Source organism: Lontra canadensis, unplaced genomic scaffold (genome assembly GCF_010015895.1).
Source record: "Lontra canadensis isolate GAN:19392208 unplaced genomic scaffold, GSC_riverotter_1.0 scaffold67, whole genome shotgun sequence".
NCBI classification, from domain to species: Eukaryota; Metazoa; Chordata; class Mammalia; order Carnivora; family Mustelidae; genus Lontra; species Lontra canadensis.
Genome location: NW_022631061.1, coordinates 634,706 through 656,707, shown reverse-complemented (window position 1 = coordinate 656,707; position 22,002 = coordinate 634,706). Strand labels below are relative to the sequence as shown.

The 22,002-nt window shown below is 39.0% G+C and overlaps 1 protein-coding gene across 3 annotated transcripts in view; it reads left to right on the top strand.

Annotated features, from left to right (window-relative positions):
- Window positions 1-22,002, top strand: part of FLT3 (fms related receptor tyrosine kinase 3) — a 117,027-nt gene that overhangs the window by 58,772 nt on the left and 36,253 nt on the right. For all 3 annotated transcript variants that reach the window (XM_032879965.1, XM_032879964.1, XM_032879963.1), the window contains 5 exons: window positions 6,050-6,171; window positions 12,049-12,251; window positions 14,958-15,073; window positions 19,547-19,676; window positions 21,577-21,704. In XM_032879965.1, the coding sequence (XP_032735856.1) occupies window positions 6,064-6,171; window positions 12,049-12,251; window positions 14,958-15,073; window positions 19,547-19,676; window positions 21,577-21,704 (685 nt within the window). In that variant the 5' untranslated portion in view covers window positions 6,050-6,063. The remainder of the gene's footprint in view (window positions 1-6,049; window positions 6,172-12,048; window positions 12,252-14,957; window positions 15,074-19,546; window positions 19,677-21,576; window positions 21,705-22,002) is intronic.

Genomic DNA, 22,002 nt, shown 5'->3' with positions numbered 1-22,002 from the left:
AGGCATCCAAATCAGAAAGGAAAACATAAAACTAATTCTGTAGCAAGTGGCATGTTATTATATACATAAAACCCTGAAGACTCCAACCAAAAAGTGTTAGAACTAATTAAGAAATTCATTAAACTTGTAGGATACAAAATCAATATATAAAATTCAGTTCTTGGTTCTATACACTCACAACAAACTATCAGGAAGAAAGTTAAGAAAGAAATTCCATTTACAATTGCATCATAAAGAATAAAATATCTAGAAATAAATATAATCAAAGAAGTAAAAGATCTGTACCCTGAAAAGTATAGATATTAATCAAAGAAATTAACTAAGACAAATAAATGAAAAGACTTTCCATGCTCACGGATTATAAAAATTAATATTGTTAAAATGTCCTTAGTATTTGAAGCCATCTACAGATTCAGTGCAATCTCTATGAAAATTCCAATGGCATTTTTCACAGAAATAGAAAATCCTAAAATTTGTGTGGAACTACAAAAGACCCTAAATAACCAAAGCACTCTTGAGAAAGAACAAAGTGAAAGGCATCACACTTTCTGATTTCAAACACTATTACTGAGTAATAGTATTCAAAATAGTACAGTATTGGCATGAAAGTGGACACATAGATCAATGGAACAGAATAGAGAACCCAGAAATAAACTCATACACATATGGTTAATTTATGACAAAGGAGCCAAATGTATACAATCCAGGAAGGATAATCTTTTCAGTAAAAGATGTTGGGAAAACTAGACAGCCACATGCTAAATAATCAAACTGGACCACTATTTTATACCATATACAAAAATCTCAAAATGGATTAAAGACTTGAACATATAACCTGAAATCATAAATCTCATAGAAGAAAACATAGGGGGGTAATCTTGACATCAGTCTTAGCAAAATTAGATTTTTCAGATCTCACACTAAAAGGAAAGGCAACAAGAGCAAGAATAAATGAATGGGACTACATCAAACTAAAACTTTTGCTTAGCAAAAGAAACCATCAACAATATGAGAAGGTAACCTATGGAATGGAAGAAAACATTTGTAAATTATGTTTCTGATAAGAGATTAATATCCAAAATATGAAAAGAACTCATGCAACTCAATAGCAACAACCAAAAAAAAAAAAAAAAAAAGAGGAGAAGAAAAAGAAATTTGGTTAGAAAATACATAGAAGAAATGAATAGACACTTCTCCAAAGAGGACAGCATCACTAATCATTAGGGAAATGAAAATTGAAACCACAATGAAATATTTTCTAACACCTGTTAGAATGGCTGTCATTAAAAAGACAGAAGATGACAAGTGTTGGTGAGGATGTGGACAAAAGAGAAGCTTTGTGCACTATTGGAAGGAATGTAAAGTGGTATAGCTACTATGGAAAACAGTTCATAAGTTACCCAAAATAATAAAAATAGAACTACTATATGATCCAATAATTCTACTTCAGGGTACATATCTGAAGGAAGCAAAATCACTATCTGAAAGAAATATCTGCACCCCTGTGTTCATTGCAACGCTTTTCATAGTAGCCAAGATTTGGAAACAACTTCAGAGTCCATTGATGGATGGATGGGTAAAGAAAATGTGAGATACGTGGATGGATAGATCTACTATATGTAGTTTTCCATGGTAACTGTACCATTTTACATTCCCTCCAATAGTGCACAAGGCTTCTCTTTTGTCCACATCCTCACCAACACTTGTCATCTTCTGTCTTTTTAATGACAACCATTCTAACAGGTGTTAGATAATATTTCATTGTGGCTTCAATTTTCATTTCTCTAATGATTAGTGATACTGCCCTCCTTGGAGAAGTGTCTGTTGCACATTTTCCAACCAGATTTCTTTTTCTTTTCTTTTTTTGCTATTGAGATAAGTATACATCCATCTATCTATCTATCTATCTATCTATCTATCTATCTATCTATCTATTCCACCATAAAAAAAGAAAGGAAGAAATCCTGCTATTTCTGATAGCATGAATGGACCTTGAGGGCACTATGCTCAGTGAAGTTAGTCAGAAAGAGTAAGACAAATACTGCATGATCTCACCTTTACGTAGAATCTAAAAAACCAAACTCACAGAGAGAAGGGATTGGTAGTTGCCAGAGGCATGGGTAGGGGGTGGGAGAAATGGTTGAAGGTCATTAAAAGGTACAAACTTCCAATTATAAGATAAATAAATTCTAGGGATGTAATGTAAAGCATGGTGACTATAGTTACCAATACTCTGTTATGTATTTAAAAGTTGCTAGGAGGGGAGCACCTGCGTGGCTCAGTTGGTTAAGCGACTACCTTTGGCTCAGGTCATGATCCCGGAGACCTGGGATCGAGTCCCGCATTGGGCTCCCAGCTCCATGGGGAGTCTGCTTCTTCCTCTAACCTCCCCTCTCATGCTTTCTCACTCTGTCTCTCTCTTTCTCAAATAAATAAATAAAATCTTAAAAAAAAAAAAAAGGATTTCGTATTTTTTAAAAAAAAGTTGCTAGGAGAGTAGATCTTAAAAGTTCTCAGCACAAGAAAAAAATTATTCCTATGTGAGATGATGGATGTTAACTAAACTTACATGGTAGTCATGTTGTAGTGTATACATATTTCAAATCATTGTGTTGTATACTTTAACCTTATACAATGGTACATGTTGACAATATCACAATAAAACTGGGAGAAAATACTGTCAAAACTCGATAATAAGAAAATAAGCACCCCAATTTTTAAAGATTTGATGAGGGCAAATATGTAAACAGACACACTGCCAAAGAATGTATAGTATGTCATAGAAACATCCAAAAGGATGCTCAACATCATTAGGAAAATAGGAAAATAGATCTTAAAACCACAATGATTTATTATATACTTAGCACAATGGCTAAAATTAAAAATTCTCATCATACCAGGTGTGTTGGTTGAGGATGTGATTTCCACAACTGGAATGACATACATGACAGTGCCGTACAATGATAATACGAATATAAAATGATACAACCTCTTTGGAGAGCAGCTTTGCACTTAGAAAGAGACATGACCTGAGTACTCCAATCCTTGGTATTTAGTCAAGAAACATAAAAGCATATGTCCAAACCAAGACTTTTATACAAATATTCATAGCAGCTTTATTTGTAAGAGGCCAAAAGTGGAAACAATCCAAATTCTATCCACAGGTAAATGAATTAAAATACGTGTTATATCTGTATAAAAGACTACTACTTGTGAGTTGAAAGGAGTGAACTATTGATACGTACTACAGTAGGGATGAATTTAAAAATAAAACAGAATGAAAGAAGCCCGACAAAAAAAGAAATTTCATACTATGTGATTCTATTTATATGAAATTTCTGGAAAATTCAAGCTCATCTACGGTTACAGAAAGGAAATCAGAAGTTGCATGGCATGTGGTTGTGGGGTGAGTAAGAGTGAGGGATTACCAAGGGGCATGTGGAAACTTTTCGGGCTGAATAAGGTCACTATCTTGACTATGATGATGGTTTTATAGACTGATTTGTACTTATGTCAAAACTTATCAACTTATACACTTTAAATTATGTTTAGCTACTGTATATTAACTATGCTGAATAAAACTATTTGAAAAAAAGGAGTAGGGAGAAAAAAGAACACTAGGAAATAAGACAGGGAAATTTCCTAAACTCTCTGATCTTTGCCCCCCTGGCCCCCCACCCCCCATCCCTTGCAATTGTGCTTATTTGATTTTTTTTTTCTTTTAAAAGACTAGGGGCTGGGACACCTGACTGGCTCAGATGAAAGACCATGCAACATCCCCCCACACTTTTTTTTTTTAAGTCTTATTTATTTAGAGGCACCTGGGTGGCTCACTCGTTAAGTGTCTGCCTTTGGCTCAGGTCGCCTTCCCAGAGTCCTGGGATCGAGCCCCACATCAGGCTCCCTGCTCTGCAGGAAGCCTGCTTCTCCCTCTCCTACTCCTCCTGTTTGTGTTCCCTCTCTTGCTGTCTCTCTTTCTGTTCAAATAAATAAATAAAACCTTTAAAAATTTATTTATTTGAGGGAGAGAGAGAGCATGAGCATGCGAATCAGGGTAAGGCAGAGAGAGAGAGACTCTCAAGAAGACTCTCAGGAGCATACAGCTCTTGGGGTCATGAGTTTGAGCCCCATGTTGGGTGTAGAGATTGCTTAAAATAAAAAAGAAAGGAAAACAAAAGGCTAAGGGCTATATTAGGAGAAATAAAAAACACATAATAACTAAATGCTGATAATATTGTAGTCAAACAATTACATTCTCACCTTACTTGTGGCTATATAAATTGGTATACCACCTTTGGAAAACCAAATGGCAATGCATATCAAGAACTATTTAAGTATATCCTTTATATATTTTTATATCCTTTAATCCACTAGTTCCACTTCCAGAAATGTATACTAAAGAAATAATATTTTAAAAGTGAAATGCTTAGATAAAAAAAGAAATAGTAAAAAGCTTAGTGAGGTAATTTATTTTATTTCATTTTTTTCAAAGATTTATTTAAGAGAGAGAGAGCTTGCATGTGCATATGAGCAGGGGAAGGAGTAGATGGAGAGAGAGAGGGAGAGAATCTGAAGCAGACTACTGCTGAGCTCAGAGCCTGATGCAGGGCTCAATCTCACAATCCTGAGATCAAGATCTGAGCTGAAATCGGCAGTTCGATGCTTAACCAACTTAGCCACCTAGGTGTCCCTTGGTGAAGTATTTTAAATGGCAGAGGGCAAAAAAAAAAACAAAACCGCAGAATGTATAACAGCAAGGGAATGATTAGGTCATTTTTGTTAGTGCCACCAAAGGAAAGCAAATCAATTGCATCTAGTCTCATAAGAAATGCTTATGATATATTATTTTCAAAATCAGAATACAAAATGATTTCTACTCTATTAATGCAATTAGTTAAAAACTATGTCTATGGATGGAAAAGGTTCTAGGGAAATGAAAATGGTTTATTTGTCAGGATGTCATGATTTAGGGTGAATTTCCTCTTACAGTTCTACTTGTATTGGTATAATATGACTTCTTTAATAAAGAATAAAATAATAAAGATATATGAAAACAAACCAGTGAATGTATCTTAATATGCAGTTCTCATAGCTACAATACTGAGATTTTAATCAGATGACATGGTACAAAGATGGTTGAACACATTCATTTACCTTCCACCAAGAATCCACTCAAATGACAAAAATTTTTTAAAGACATAAACTTACAAGGACAATGACACTGGAGAGACAGAAAATAAAATTTAGAGATATTTAAAACACATGAAGAAAGTGGAATCAAAAGATGCAGGATGAAAAAGCTGAAAAGCAACCTGATTTCCATTGTAGGACCCCCCCCCCAAAAGAGTATAAATTGCCAGCAGCAACTCCCACAATCTGGGCAGCCAACATGAGTGAGGACTCTTCTTTGGGAGATCTGATTAGCCCATGAAAAAAAAACTAAAGATAACTGCACAGAGAGAATGGAGCAGCAGGTCAAATCATGCCCACAGAGCTTACGATGAACACTTTGGACTTCATTCTTATATATGAGCATACTGTCAAAGATCATCAGTCATTTTGGAAAAACATCCAAATGATAGGAGAACAGAAAGTGAAGGAGAGAGAAAGAATCAAAGAAATAATTCAAGAAAACTTTTGCTGAGAGGTGAATATGAGTTTCTGGATTGAAAAAGCCTACTGAGTGTCTAGCACAATGGATGAAAACAGACTCTCCATAAGGCACATAATTCTAAAAATTTAAGTGCACAAAGAAAAGATTTCACAAACATCCATGAAGAAGGAAAAATTGTTTGTGTGCCAATAATCATTCCTCATTCCTCAATATTTCAAAATGCTCAGTAGCACACTGGAAAGGACTGCTCTAAGTACCTCTGTTCCTAATTTATAATAAGACTTGCCTTTTATGAAATCATATGTCATACATACTTTCCTGTTGGCCTCCTTTGCCTGATTACATTTTGTTTTGTTCTTTTGTTGTGAAATGAATGCATATTTTCTTTGAAAGGTGTGCATGTATCAACATTGTTGTCTTTATTTTGTTTTACAGTTGTTTTTTCAGCAATGATATTTGAGACTATTACAAATCAAGATCTGCCTGTGATCAAGTGTGTTTTAATCAATCATAAGAACAATGATTCATCACTGGGGATATCATCATCGTATCCCATGGTAAAGTAATATTAAAATTCTAACTTTAGCTATTTTCTCTAGAGGCCATACTTTGTAAGCTATCAAAGCTTAGCACGGCTATATGGGTTTTTCCTTTTGTGTGTTTAAATATATTATGTACTTATATGCACTCCATTCTATCCACAGTCATGTTCTTTCCTGGATTCAGGAAAGACACAGATACTCAGCATGAATAAGTAAAAGGAATTACCCTTTCTCCTTAAAGAGAATTTAGGCTTCTACCTTAAACCCGAGTCCCTAATTTCCAAGTGCCTCCTGGATCTAGATATAACAGATTTTCCACTTGCTTATTAAAACCCACCTATATTTCATTTCTATTTCCCCGAACCTGTACCTATTCTTATATTAATTGATTTCTGTTTATGGGCCTGTCTAGTTTCTGATCTTGAGAGGTCAGCATTATTTTAGACTACTTCCTCCCCCGCACCTTCACATTCAGTCAGTTACCAAGTCTTGTCAAATCCCTTTCTTTGATAGTTCTCATATAATCACCTCATATTCTCTGGTCTCATAGCCACTTCCCTCGTTAACTCCTCCGTAATCACAATAGTATCGTAAGTGGCTTCTTCCTTCTCCAGTTCATTCTGATAGGGCTCCCAGACGATTCTGAAGCATGGCTACATCCTTTACAGCCTGCCTTAGAACCTTCAGTGGCTTCCCATTAAACTGACGTGCAAATTGCTCTGTCATCTGACTCTGGCTCCTTCATGTTCCAAATTTGTTTTCCATCACCCTTCTTCATGCAATTCTTCTAACAGCTTAGGTATTTACTCAAAGGAAGGAAGCTTAGATAACAGAGAACTGAAAATATTAGAAACACGTAACAAAAAGTGAACATAAAGTGTAGCCAGTTCCATGAACATTTCCAGCTAAGGATTCATACCAATATAAAGTCATTCTGTTTTCTTCTACATAAATAGAATACATAAACACATAACATATACTACATGATGCCCTGGACTTTACTCCCTACCCCCTAATATCAGAGATAATAAAAATATTCTCAAATTTAAAATATAGTGTGAAATAGGTTCCCATAACATTCTACATGCATGGAAAACTCTTAATTTAACACATGATTTTTTTATGCCAGAAGCATGGCTGGTTTTACTTTTTTTAAAACAGATATTGGCATCATAACATATTGCTTATTAATAATTAATATTTTTGCATACAGTATTTCAGTGTGCTCAGAAAAATGTTGATATCATTGGCTATGCTGTTTTAAACATTTGGTGTCTTTTCATCTTAAGAAAATAGCTGCACATATTGAAGTGTTAAGAAAACACAATCTGTAAAAAAAGCTAATAATTGGTCTTGGTTCCTAGGATTAAGTCCTGCATTTTTTTTTCATGTTGTAGAAGTTATGTTCTTACGCAATATTTAGGATTGTTTTAAGACCTAGTCTCTCAAACAACATTAAACAGATAATCCTACAAATCTTAGATGATGCAAAGATGAGCAGTCTACATAATGTGCTTTCACCTTCCTGAAGTTGAAGCTGCTCCTTTTGGGCATTTTCCCACTTTAGTGGGGAAGTGTATTATTAGGGGAGCAGCGGTCTTTAAAAAATTTGTTTTGATTTCTTCCACAGTTCACGTTGCTCAGATGAGACATCTTTCTGAGACTCTTACAGTTCAGGAGCGTTTTGAATAACCAAGCATTCTAGTAGACGAAACTTGACCATGTAACTCTATTAAATAAGCAATACATCCTTAGCTGTATTACCGATAAAACCTGGAACCAAAATAAGATGATTTTACTGTTCCCACAATCCACTTAATTGTTGTTTGAAACCTGAATGCTTTCACCATTTATCATTTCTGTTTGAAGATGAATGTAATATACACTGAGTTTCTCCACTGCAAAGTTACTATTTTCTTTGTAAATAGCAGGTATTTGGGGGCATTTGCCAATATCCTGTTTCTCCTCCAGTTTTCACCTGCTGGTTTTAGCACCCATTGGTGGATCTTGCCTACAACAGTTACTACTGGGATGTTTGCCTAATGGTAATTTTCTTTTTCCCTTATTCCCTCTACATTTCTAAATTGGAATTGCGTAAGAAAGAGTTCTCTTTTCTCTCCATTTTATTTATTTATATCAATACGGACTCAGAGATATTTATTTTATTCTGTGATTTATAACCCAAGACTATCAGTTTTATTTTGTTACTCAGATTTGTACAGCTTTGGTCATTGGGACCTACTTCAGGTTGACTGCTATGTCCTTTCAACCTGTGCCCGTGTTTTCTCAAACACTGACTTACTTTCCAGTAATTACAATATAGTTCAGGCTCATCTTGCATTTTTCCTGCCTTAGCCCTAAAATTAGCCACTTCTCCAAAAAACAAAACAAAACAAAACAAACAAAAACAACACTGGGTTTTTTGGAGAATAGTATTTAGAAACCATGGTCTGAGAGCTGGGTGTGCTCATTGCTATTGGGATGTCATTGTCTCTGGGCCCTCTAGGAAATGTATGTATGTATGTATACAATCTCCCCCACCACCACACATGACACTTTGTCTCCCTATCATCTCTACATCTACCTACTTACCTATCTCTAGATCACCATAAATTCATGCTGATAGCTATGATGTCAATTCAGCATCAAAGGTTTTATTCTACCTTTTCCTCTTTCCATATTTGTATTTCTCTCTCTGATAGTCAGAAACCAGGTTCTCATTATCTATAATAATTGACTTACATAAACCTGGTAGATATATAAACAAATTTTAAAATTGCTAACCCACATTCCAGTGAGAAACAGATTTACAAACTAGAATAGAGTCTTTGTGCATAATTCTTTTTGTCTTTAATCATACGGTATCCAGTGTAGTATTTTTCTGTTATTTATGTTAGTTCTTTTCTTTCCCACCCCCTTTATCATGGTTACATTATGAATCTGTAATATAATTAAAATTTTTTTACTATTCCATTTTGAGTTCCCCCCAAATCCTGGTTGTTTTAATTGTTTATTTTTTTAAGTATGTGAAACATGTTTATGGTCCTAAAAGCCAAAGGTGTATAAAAAGATATACTCAAAGAAGTATTACTCCCTCTTCATACCTATAACCAAGTTTCCATCCTTTTCCCACCTACTTCTTGTTTATAGCCAATCCCTTTAGTTTTTTTTTGTTTGTTTGTTTGTTTGTTTTGTTTTGTTTTGTTTTCTTTTTTAGAGAGAGAGAAAGAGTGTGCTGGGCACGGAGGGAGGGGTAGAGGAAGAGAGAGAATCCCAAGCAGGCTCCATGCCCACTGTGGAGCATGACAAAGGCCTTAATTCCACAACCCTGAGATCCCAACCTGAACCAAAATCAAGAGTTGGTCACTTTACTGACTGAGCTACCCAAGTGCCCCCACTTCAGATTTTTTTGTCTTAGTCCTAGATTTCTTATGCCCAAATAAGCAGATAAATGTATTTTCTGAATCCCCTTCTTTCTTACATGAGGTATAGTATATGTGAAAGTAGTTATTTTTTCACTTTTTTTTGCCTAACAGTATATCCAGATCACTCCAAATCAGTTCATTGAAATTTTCCTCATACTTCTTTATAGCTGCACAGTACTCCATTATGTGGAGGTACCATTGTTTATTCAACCACTCTTCTGTGTATGAGCATTTAGGTGGTTTCCAGTATTTTGCAATTACTTGTTTGTAGGTATAGGTTTATACATGTAGTCCTCGAGTGGGGGTTGTTGGCTGAAAGGATGGTGCACATGTAATTTCATTAGCTATTGCCAAACATTCCTCCAGAAGGGTCACACTGGCTTATATTCCTCCAGAAATGTATGAGAATAGCTGTTTCTTCACAACCTCACCAACGCCATGTGTTGTAATACTGAAAAATTTTTGGCAGATTTATAGATGAGAAGTAATACCTCAGTGTTGTTTTAATTTGTGTCTTCTAATGATAACTGAGGTTGAACATTTTATTCTTATGTTCAAGGGTTTTCTTGATATCTTCCTATTCAGTTCTTTTCCCCATTTTTCTACTGTGTTTTGGTCATGCGTCCCTCATTGGTAACGAATTGGTAATTCTTTATATATTAGGGGTATTATATTTATAATATATATTGCAAATATTTACTTCTAGTATGGCAGATTTTTTACTTTGTTTTGATTTGTTTTTACTTTATTCTGTGCCTCTCCTTTAAGATCCAGCTCAATTTCTGGACTTCAGTGAAGCCTCCCCACTACAACCCTCTCAGCTTGGTAGTTACTTCTTCCTCATCTGAAGTTCCAGGACACTTAAATTTACCTTTCAAAATAACTAGTATCTTTTTAGAGGGTACATCATATTTCACCTGGTGTTTTAGTTATTCCTTCTTACTAGACTTGAAATACTTTAAGGACAAGATCAATGTCTTTTCTTCCAACTCGCATAGTGCCCAGTACATGGTCTAGCACTTAACAGATACAGAGTAAATGAACCTGTCATTTACTTGCTGAATAAATGAGTAAGTAAAACCAGAAGTATGGCATATGATCAGTAGCAGAAGACCTACCCTGCTCTTCACCTGAAGAAGCTTGTGTGTGCGTGTTTGTGGGTATGCGCACGCACGCGCATGCATGCGCGTGTGTATATGTGTGTGTAGGCATGCTACACTATGTGTTTGAGGGTAGAAGGTGAAGGGTCCAATGACAGAAGTTGCTACTACACCCTCTTTCAACGTGTCTCAGTTACTTAAAGTAGGGAAGAAGTGTGGTGGTAGCAAAGAGCCTGTGGGGATATTGCCCAGAAAATATTTTGTTTTTTAAATTCTCTCCAACACAAATACCAATTTACTATTACTGTGTAGATTCTTATCTACATACCAGTAATCACAAAAGCAGTCACCTATGTCTTATGCATTTTATGACTATTGTTTGTATATTAGTTCGTTAGAGCTGCTGTACCAGAGTATCACAGACTGGGTGACTTAAACAACAAATTTATTATCTCACAGTTCTGGAAGCTAAAAGTCTAAAATCTACATGTCATCAGGGTTGGTTCTTTCTGAAGGCTGTGAGGGAGGCATCTGTTCCAGGCCTCCGTCCTTGACTTCTAGAGGTTCGTCTTCATATTCACAATGCACTTTTCCTAGCAGGTGTCTTCTTCAGATTTCCTCTTCTTATGAGAATCCAACGCAACAGCCTCATTTTGACTTGATTACCTGTGGAAAGGCCTTATATCTAAATAAGGTCACATTCTGAGGTAGTGGGGGTTAGGATTCAACACATGAATTTCAAGGGGACACAGTTCAACACATAACCATATGTAAAACATATCAGAAATGCAGCCTAAACTCAATTATCTTTTTTTTTTAAGGTTTTATTTATTTATTTCACAGAGAGAGCAAGCAAGCACAAGCAAGGGGGAACAGCAGGCAGAGGGAGAGGGAGAAGCAGGCTCAAGCCCAGCAGGGAGCCCGATGTGGGGCTTGATCCCAGGACCCTGGGATTATGACCTGAGCTGAAGGCAGACACTTATCCAACTGAGCCATCCAGGCGTCCCTCCCTCTATATTTTTTTTGAAAGATTTTATTTATTTATTTGACACAGAGAGAGAGTACAAGCAGGGGCAGAGGCAGAGGGAGAAGCAGACTCTGCTGAGTAGGGACCCCGACATGGGGCTCAATCCCAGGACCCTAAGATCATGAGCTAAGCCAAAGGCAGGTGGACGCTTAACCAACTGAGCCACCCCAGTGCTCCTATCTCTTCTTTTGAGAATTGTAAATAATAGGATTTTCAGTTAGTAATACATTCTCCAGCGCAGTGGGCAGTACATCAACGCGAATCTATTTGATAAAGGTCCCAGCTAAGAAGAGGATGTAAAAACTTGCACGAATAGTGAATTCACCTTGTTTCCACACAGGCATCAGAACCCCCAGAAGACCTCGGGTGCACCTTGAAGCCTGAGAGCACAGAGGCCGTGTATGGAGCAGCCACTGTGGAAGTGGACATGTTGGCATCCATCACGCTGCAAGTACTGGTCAACACCCCAGGGAACATTTCCTGTCTCTGGGTCTTTAAGCACAGCTCCCTGAATTGCCAGCCACACTTTGATTTACAAAACAGGTGAGTGGGGGGCAGGGGGGCGGGGGGGGGAGCACCCACAAGGATTTTGGGAGGAAAACTTCCTTGCTGTAGAATGTAGTTCACCTGGAGTTTCTTTTCAAATATCTATCCATATCCATCGTAACTGTTATCTCCAGTGAAAAATAATGAACTAAAGATATAGTTAGGTCATGAATACATGGCGTTATGTGTTTATCAAACCTATTGGATGTCTAACACAGAAAGTGAACTCTAATGTAAATTACAAACTTGAGTGAGTACCAATATTGGTTCACCAATGGTAACAAATAAACCACACCCATGTAAGATGTTAACAATAGGGAAAACTCTGTGTGTGTGTGTGTTTGTGTGTGTGTGTGTGTGTGTGTGTGTGTTGGGGGAACATATGTGGGATCTTTCTGTACTTTCCACCCGGTTTTTCTGTAAATCTAAAATTACTCTAAAAAATAAAGCCATGTACCTAAAAAATTACATATAGATATAGTTAGGGCCTAAGAAGGCAGTGAGCAGCTGGAAAAATGTAAAACAAACAGGGAAAGAATATTTGGGATTTTTATGGTCTCTTGTTTTTTTTAATTGGATCTTGTCTTAAAGATAAAAAGTTAGAAAATGTTCGTTACATTCTACTTCAAGTAGCCAGAAGCTTCTTTCTGGGAAATGCTAGGAGAAAGAACATTTGGTTTTAATCTATTTTGTTTCACAGTATGATGAGCAGAATTGCCAGTGATATCCACGAAGTATTTTAAAAGGAAACTGATCTGGGTATGATGGAACATGGGCCTCATGATCCAGAAAAATATCTTAGCCAAGAATTGTGATGGAATGGCCAAGTCTGTGTTTGACTCTCTTCTGATTGTGCCCTCCCACCCCCGCAACCCGCTGTCTGGGTCCCTCTTGCTGAGACCAGATGGGGGCAGGAAGAAAGAGACAAAAGTCATTCAAATGCCCCTTGGTAATTCTAAGGCTACTTTTCTCTCCAATTCTTGGGGTGTTCTGGTGCCCCATGGTGTAGAGGAGTCTCTGTCTTTCCAGAAACCATGCAGTAAGTGGGACCCAAATGGCCTACAGTGGTTATCCTGTCCGACTGAGGTATGGGGGAACATTTCTGTGACTGACTTGTACCAGATTGTTTGCATTTGTTCTCTTAACGTCAAATAAACTTGTAAGTAATTTTTAGGACAGTGGCTATAATTCTAAAGTTTGCTTCTAAATCTTGGAACACATTCATTTTCCTTTCCTCTTTTGAGACTGTATTACTCACTTCTGTTTTTTGGTTATTTGTACCTTGGGGTTAAACCAAAGCACTCTTCTATTAAAAATTTTGCCTTAAAGAAATGTTCTGGTAATCCTATTAAAACTTTATGCCACAACATTTCCCACTGGATTGAGACCAAAAAGCAAATGCAGGGTTGTTGTCACTCCATTGGATTTTGCCTTTTTTGACTTAGGACCAATGGTCCCATTTGTCAGTCCACGTCACCAGTCTTGACTAATAGGTATTAACTTGACTAATCAATATTACCTAATCTTGTGGATTAGTTAATACTAAAACTATTTAGCAACTTGTCCACGATAGAGACTTACTGTGGAAATCTAGCTCTGGGCTCATGGCTAGAAAGCTTGAATACCCAGGCTGTGATCACTGTCTTCCAGTTGCCTATGATATGCATTAAATGTTCACAAATGATACCAGGAAAATGAGTGGTTCAGAGAAAGCAAGCACAGAACCAGAGTATCTGCAGGCACCAATCAAATATATCTCCTACTAACCTACCTACGAATAGTATTCTGGAACCAAGCAGCTTGGAGCTCTAGCGCAGGGCAGGGCATCTCCGCAGAAATGTGCATTTGGATTGCCTGGAGACCTTGTTCAAATGCAGATCCTGATTCAATGGGTCCAATGGGTCTGGGCAGGGCCTGAGAGTCTGACTGTCAGTGGATGGTGGGCTGAGACTAACACTGTTAGAGAAATCCTACACTCTTGAGTAGTAAGCATCTAAAGGTCAGAAAGCATAAATTTACACCCAACATCACTCAACAAACTATTAGAGAATATTTTAAGCTTTAATGAAAACAGGTATCACTGAACACATCGAAGTTTCTTGGAAAAGATTGCTCCTAGACAAATGTATCGGTATCGAGCCCCTAAGAAGTTCAAAGAGCAAAAACCGGGCCATCTTTCTCCTTACACATGTGTGATTTTCTCCTTCACATAGGATAATGGCTTGTGTTAGATTTTGCTTGAATTCTTTCATTTACAGAGAGAGTCACGCAGAAGAGAATGTTCCTTAGCTCTGGGTATCTTGCTCGTACAGTCATCTGGGTCTGCAAGTGGGGAAGTGAGGCTGGTGGCCAGGTAACAGAACATGACTGTGAGGTGCTTGTCACTGAGGGGAATGGTCTGCTCTTGCTGGCTGGAGTGAACCCCCAAGCCTGTGCCTTTTGTCCATCCAAGAGGCCTGAGAAGCATGGGGCGAAGGTGCTGGAATGGAGGTCCCTCACTCTGAGGGGAGGGCCTGAATGAAGTCCAAGTCAAACCAACCAGGCTCCAGCAGAGTGAGAAGCTGCCAGCCCCCAGTGCCACAGTCAGAGATGGAACGTGGGGGCCCCCTGTGCTGCCCGCTGACTCAGGGTGAAATTTTATGTTTTAGTTTCACACATTTTCCAAAATAACCAGTTCTCTTTCTTGTTTTTTTTCTTCTTCAGAGGAGTTGTTTCCATGGTCATTTTGAAAATGACAGAAACCCAAGCTGGAGAATACCTACTTTTCATCCAGACGGAAGCTACCAACTACACGATATTGTTTACAGTGAGTATAAGAAGTAAGTGCACCTCGCTACTGGGTATTCACAGTATTCCAAAGGAGTGGTTTAGCCCTTGAGCTTTCTGCCAGCTGCTGGGGACACAATATTCAGGTTTCCCTCAATATGTGGTTGAATAGTTGAATTCACTTCAACCATCCGGCATGACCCATGGACTCTCAGAACATTCTCTGTTCAGCCCCCTTTTTTCAGTGACATGACTGACAGGGAAGAAATGGAAAATAATTTTGAACTTGACCGCGGAGTCAGAAGTCCTGGGTTCTTACTCTGGATCTCTTCCTACCACCCTTGGCAGGTCACTTAATCTCCCTGAGCCTCAAATTGCCTACCTGTAGAATGGGGATAAAAATACATAGCTCACAGGATTGAAAGATCCCCACACCACCCCATACAGCTCTCTGAGATCGGAAGATGTCCGTGTCCGCTCTAACAAGGTAGTCACCGGCCACACATTGCTCTTGAACACTTGACATGTGGCCAGTGTGACTGAGGACCAGGTGTTACTTTCATTCATGTTAAGATGTTACAAACTGGACTTAAATAACCACATAGAGCTCATGGATCCTTGATTTGTACAAATGCTAGATCACTCCGCAAACCGCCAGGAACCATCCAAATGTTGTTATCTGTGGAGGCTACTGTGCAGTTGGCAGAATCACCCCGCGTGTGTGCCTTCCGGCTTCTTGTTTCCTCCCAGTTCTGTGCAGGCCTAGGAATTGCACCCCCTCAGCTCCTAGACACCGAACACTTCACCTCACACGACATGCAGGGACTAGAGGTAGGTGCCTTCACATACATCCTACTGCCTTTAGGGACTAAGGCAGCACTCCCAAATCTCTGGGTTTATGCCATTTTATATTATATACTTATTTTTTAGGTTTTATTTATTTGATAGAGAGAGAGAGAGTACAAGCAGTGGGAGCAGCAGGCAGAGGGAGAGGGAGAAGCCGACTTCCCATTGAGCAGGGAGCCGGATGTGGGGCTCCATCCCAGGACCTGGGATCATGACCTGAGCAGAAGGCAGGCACTTAACTGACTGAGCCATCCAGGCACCCCTAGGCCATGTTTTTTTTTTTAAAGATTTTATTTATTTATTTGACAGACAGAGATCACAAGTTGGCAGAGAGGCAGGCAGAGAGAGAGAGGAGGGGGAAGCAGGCTCCCTGCTGAGCAGAGAGCCCGAAGCAGGGTTCGATCCCAGGATCCTGGGATCACAACCCGAGTGGAAGGCAGAGGCTTTAACCCACTGAGCCACCCAGGCACCCCCCAACCCAGGCCATTTTAAATTAGGTTACCTGGCCACACCTGAGTATGAGGCTTCCTCTTCCTTGTAAGTGACTTGAAGGCACAAAGCCAGGGTCCAGTCCACGGAGGTGCCATGGCTCAGGGATAACCAGGGACGGTGTTCTGCACGTACCATCTGTGCTGAGGGGGATGCCGCTGGAACCATCTCATTGTCTCACAGCCATTCCCCCTTCGTGCGGCTGGGAAAACAGACACACTGGGCACCACTGGAGGCCAGGTCTACGCAATCAGCACCACACTGCCCTGGGGCTTGTGGTCCTAGCTGCTAACATAAAGAGCACCTGTAGCCATTTAGATCCCTAGAAGTGTCACCTTAATTGGGGCCGGGGGTGGTGTGGTAGGTTTCTAAAATCGGCCTGTAAGGCAAAAAAATTAAGTAGAGTCAAAATTTGTCAGAAGTTCTGAAAAGCCCTTTAGTTTACTCTGATATGTGTAGGACCAGAGACTGAAAGCCCAAAAATCAAAAGAGAGCTTTTGTTTCTCTTTGATTTTGGTCTTGTTCCCTGTCCCCTCCTCAGTCCCTGATCCCACTCTGGGACAACGGGTCTCTGTGGTTCAGTTCAATTCGGAAGGGAATCAACGATTCTTTGCTTGCTGTCTTTCTTTTTTTGCCAAGTGTTTAGAGTTGAATTTGTGTCAGATAAGTGGTGTCTGCTGTTGTCTTTATTATATGTAGGGTATCTTCTTTGCATTTCAGATTTATAGTGTAAAAATATGACAACAACTATTCAGGTAAATTGTAACATGCTTTTAGCATTCTGGGCGGTGAGGCTAAAAAAAAATCAGGCGGAGGAAACTTGGCAACAGCCAATGTGAAAAAGAGGAAAGGGTTTACTAGCAAACCACAAGTTTAGCAGTAACCAGCAGTTAAGGCCTGGTCACCTAAAAAAAAAAAAGGAAAGCTGAACCTTGGCAGCATTCATGAGAATGGAATGTCTAGGTTCAGGAAATGAATGGATGATTGTTCTTCTCAGACGAATATTGACAAAACAGAGCAACCAGATAGTGAAGAACTTGGTTAAATTCAAACAGCTGAAGGACTTAACAATGTTTAGCACAGAGAAGAAAATATTTTGAAGGGAGGAGACTGATGGCAGTGTAATATAATGTACTCTTCTGGCCTATGAGTCAGGGAACCTGGCCTAACTAGTTATACCTTGGATGGGGGCAGGGCACCTGGGTGGCTCAGTTAGTTGGGTAACTGACTTTTGGTTTCAGCTTGGGTCATGATCTCGGGATCATGGGATCAGGCCTATGTGGGGCCTGATCAATGGTCAGAAATTGCAAGCAAGAATAAAAACCATCACATAATGAAAAAAGATATGTGCAATTCATGTAATCAATAAAGGATTAATAATTATAATAGGTAAGTAGCTTCTATAAATCAGTAAGAAAGAAACAGTAGAAAAATGAACAAAAGACGAGTAGACATTTCACTTTCAGAACACAAAAACTAAATGGTCAATCAATATATTAACATAATAACTGAGAAAACCAAATTAAGACCACAATGAGAGGGGTGCCTGAGGGGCTCAGTCTGTCAAGCGTCTGCCTTCGGCTCAGGTCACGATGTCAGCATCCAGGGATCAAGTCCTGCATCAGGCTCCTTGCTCAGCAGAGAACCTGCTTCTTCCTCTCCCTCTGCTCCTCCCCCTGCTTGTGCCTGTGCTCACTCTCTCTGAGAAATAAATAAGTAAAATCTAAAAAAAAAAAAAAAAAAAAAAAAAACCCACACTGAGATACCATGTTATACCCACTAGATTGTTGAAAATTAAGAAGTCTTGGTCAGTATACAGAGCAAAAGGAAATCTCATGTCCTGCTATGTAAGTTAAATTAGTACCACCATTTTGGAAAGCAGATTATCGTTATATGTAGAGAGGAACGTGCTCATACCATATAAACCAGCAGTTTTCCTCCTAGGTATATTATTAAAGAAACTTACAAGCCTGCCTCAGTACAGTACAGAAGGTTCATAGTATCATCGTTGGCAAATACAATAGACTGATAACAAGCTAAATGTCCATTGCAAGAAAATGGAATAATAAATGGTAATATATTCACTGATGGAATATTGTGTAGCTGTAAAAAAATGAATGTAATATAGCTACATGAAAACCATAAGGCAAAACCACCAACATAAGGCTGGATGAGAAAATGAAGTTATGGAAACCTACATATTGAGGGATACCACATTTTGAAGATCAGAAACAAACAAAGCAAACCAATATATTGTTGGGGGACACACATCTATGTGGTGAAAATATTTTTAAAAGCACACGAATGATAAATACAAGATTCAGGATAAAGGTTACCTAGGCTTGACATGGCAGGGAGCATAAAAGAGATTTGAAGATATCTATTAATATTCCAGTTATTAAGTCAGATACGGGTCTGTGGGCATTTGTGTTTATTATTATGCTTTGAAATGTACACTTCATATATTCTTTTGTGTGCATATATATAATATTTTTAAACAAAATGTATTATAAGATCAGAGATTGGAATTTAGAACAGGGAAACTTTCTTTTAAAGGAAAAGGTTTGTTGATAAATGGAATGATCCACCCAGGGAGGTAGTGAACTCCTGTGGCTAGACGGGTCCACCCAGAAGTGGAAAGTTTGTATGTTAAGCATTGTGGGGAGCCAAAGATGGGGGTGGGGGGAGAGGGGAGGTGTGATGGTCCCAAAAGAACAGGAAGCTAAAACCGAACCTCTCAGTTCTCTTCCAAGTCTCTCTCCTACTGTATTTCTGTGTTTTTGTATCAGCATATTTCTGTCTAGTTCTAGATAAAATAAATCATGGGAAGAAAGCTGAGTCTTAAATATATGAGCTTTAAGCTGTTCTTGTTTTCTTGTTCCTATGCAAATCACTATTTGTATTTTTACATGACCTCACTCCACCTAACTTCAGTTGTCTGTAGATGTATGAAATATCCCAAGAAATTAGCTAAGAAGACAAATGCTGAAGTAGACATTTCAGCCAGAGTTGAATTTAACGTATTGGAATGGAGAAGATATATTATTGTACATATTTGGAGGGGAGCAGATGAGGCTGCTATGGTATAAAATATTTAACCTTCCTTAATAGTGCAGAATTCTTTTTCTGAGGGGGCTGCTAAGACAATTAGTTTTAAAATATTAAAATGTTACTAATTTATGATACTCTAGACACACTGCTTTATACATTAAGGAGACCTTACTTTAGAAAAATGGAAAATCAGGATGCCCTGGTCTGCATATCTGAGAGCATTCCAGAACCGACCGTGGAATGGGTGTTCTGCAATGCACAGAGTGAAAGGTATGACATTTATAGAGGTAATTACTATTTTTGCTTTATTTTGGGGGTTTTTTCTAATATAGCTGACATCACACTGTGTGTACCAATTGGCTTATCAGAAGAATGGGGATGGGATAGTACTTGCCTTACGCTACAGTGATGAAATGAATCAATACACGTGAGCTCATTGCAAGGCTGGCGCCTGCAAATAGTCCCATATGTGTGTTTTCTTTTGTTTTTCATAGGTGCCATAGCTACGCTCTCACAAAGTGAGAATTCATGCAGTTTGAACTAATAAAAATTTACTAAACAATTTTGGTGAAAAATGGTACTAAGCAGGAGAAAAGGTAAAAAAAAAAATAGGTTACCAAGTGGTAGGAATGTGATCACAAATTTTAGAGGACAAAGAAGAGATTACCTGTAGATACATATGTAACATAAGCATGGGGGGGAGAGGTGGACAGTCTGCACCCCAAAATAATAATAGTTGTTATCTCAGGGTGGTAGAAATATGGGCAAGTAAAATTCTTTGGGTTTTTCTGTATTTTCCAAAATTTCTACAGTGAACTCAATTACTGTTGTCTTCTAATAAGAAAAAAACATATCATGAAGGAATGATATATCAACAAAGAAAAGAATACATTTGGCTAAAGTGATAAGGGGGAGAAACGTATGACCCACAGGCTCCAAAAGCAATTCCTGCTTTCGGAAAGGCAGTGGTTAGGGTAACTCCCTGGGAGGAATCCAAGTCTGTCTTATGCTGAGAAGAGGGCGTGAGGGGCATGGGATAGGGATGAGGAGGTAAGGGTTAGGGTGGGAAGATGGTGGGGGTGGGGATGATGGGGTGGAGTGGAATCTGGGGGTGGGGCTGAGGGGTGACAGTGAGGGCACCAGGGTGGGGGCACGGTGGGGGTGGTGAGGGGGTGGAGGGATTGGGAAGGCATGGCAGTGGGGATGAGGAGGTGAGGGTGGGGGGCTGAGGAGGGATAAGGGTCTGAGGAAGTGTGGGGATGTGGATGGTGGTGATGGAAGTGTGGGGATGTGGATGGAGAGGAGGGTGAAGGGGTGAGGGTGAGGGGTTCCGTGTCAGGTCCTGAGACCCACTGAATTCCCTCCTGTGTCTCACCATGCCTCTTCCCTGTGAGGTCTGCGGATGGGTGACTTCTGCAACATTCTTCTCTTCCTCTCCCTCATAGTCCTCTTTTGGGCTTCAAAGAAAAGATACCCCACCTTGTTGTGCTGTATTGAAACTTAATGGTGCTTTTCCTTTTCTCTTGTCTTTTTTTCCCTCTTTCTTCTTTCTCCATTCTCTCTTTCTCTCTCAACAACAACAAAAGAGGGCACCAAACCCCCCAAAATTTAAGCTTACATAAAAATGTATGTAATCTGGCGTTCCTGACTGACTCAGTTGGGAAAGTATGGGACTCTTGATCTCCTGTGGTGAATTTGAGCCCCATATAGAGGGTAGAGCTCACTAAAAAAAAGGAAAAAAGTATGTAATTCTGTCTAGTGTTATTCCTTTATTTTTTTTTTTTAGTGTTATTCTAATTGGTTGAGATAATGAGTAACTACCTAGAAACCTTAGATTTGGGTTTACCTTTCAACACATTTCTTTCTCTCTCTTTTTTTTAAGATTTTATTTGTTTATTTGACAGACAGAGATCACAAGTAGGCAGAAAGAGATGGAGAAGCAGGCTCCCTACTGAGCAGAGAGCCCTATGCGGGACTCAGTCCCAGGATTCTGGGATCATGACCCGAGCAGAAGGCAGAGGCTTTAACCCACTGAGCCACCCCGGTGCCCCAATGCATTTCATTCTCTTAAACAGGCTCTAGAACCTTTCACTTTGTTTTTCTCCCTCACTTTCATTTGTAACTTTAAAATTCTCTTTTTGATCAGACAGCTCTTTTTTTCTACTTGCAGCTGTAAAGGGGAGAGTGCAGCTGTTGTTACAAAGGAGGAAAGCGTGCTTCATGAGCTGTTTGGAACAGACATAAGGTGCTGTGCAAGAAACGAGCTGGGCAGGGAGTGTACCAAGCTGTTCACAATAGGTAGGAACCATGAGACGGGGCTCTTCTCTTTTTAGTGACTGTTCCTTAGGAAAAACCCAACACTGAACAGTGATTGCTTAGGTCATCATTCACTTTTAGAGCTGCCATAGTTCTCTATGCCACTTAGAATATTTCGGATTCTGCAGCTGCCAATTTCTATACGAAAGGGTAGACAGTTTCTAAAGGATTCTTCTATCCAAGCAGCGGGTACCATTTGAGATGACGGTAAAAATCTTTGGTCATTGGAACACTTGGGATGTATTCTGTAATGGGGCGGGGGATGGAAAAATCACCTTGT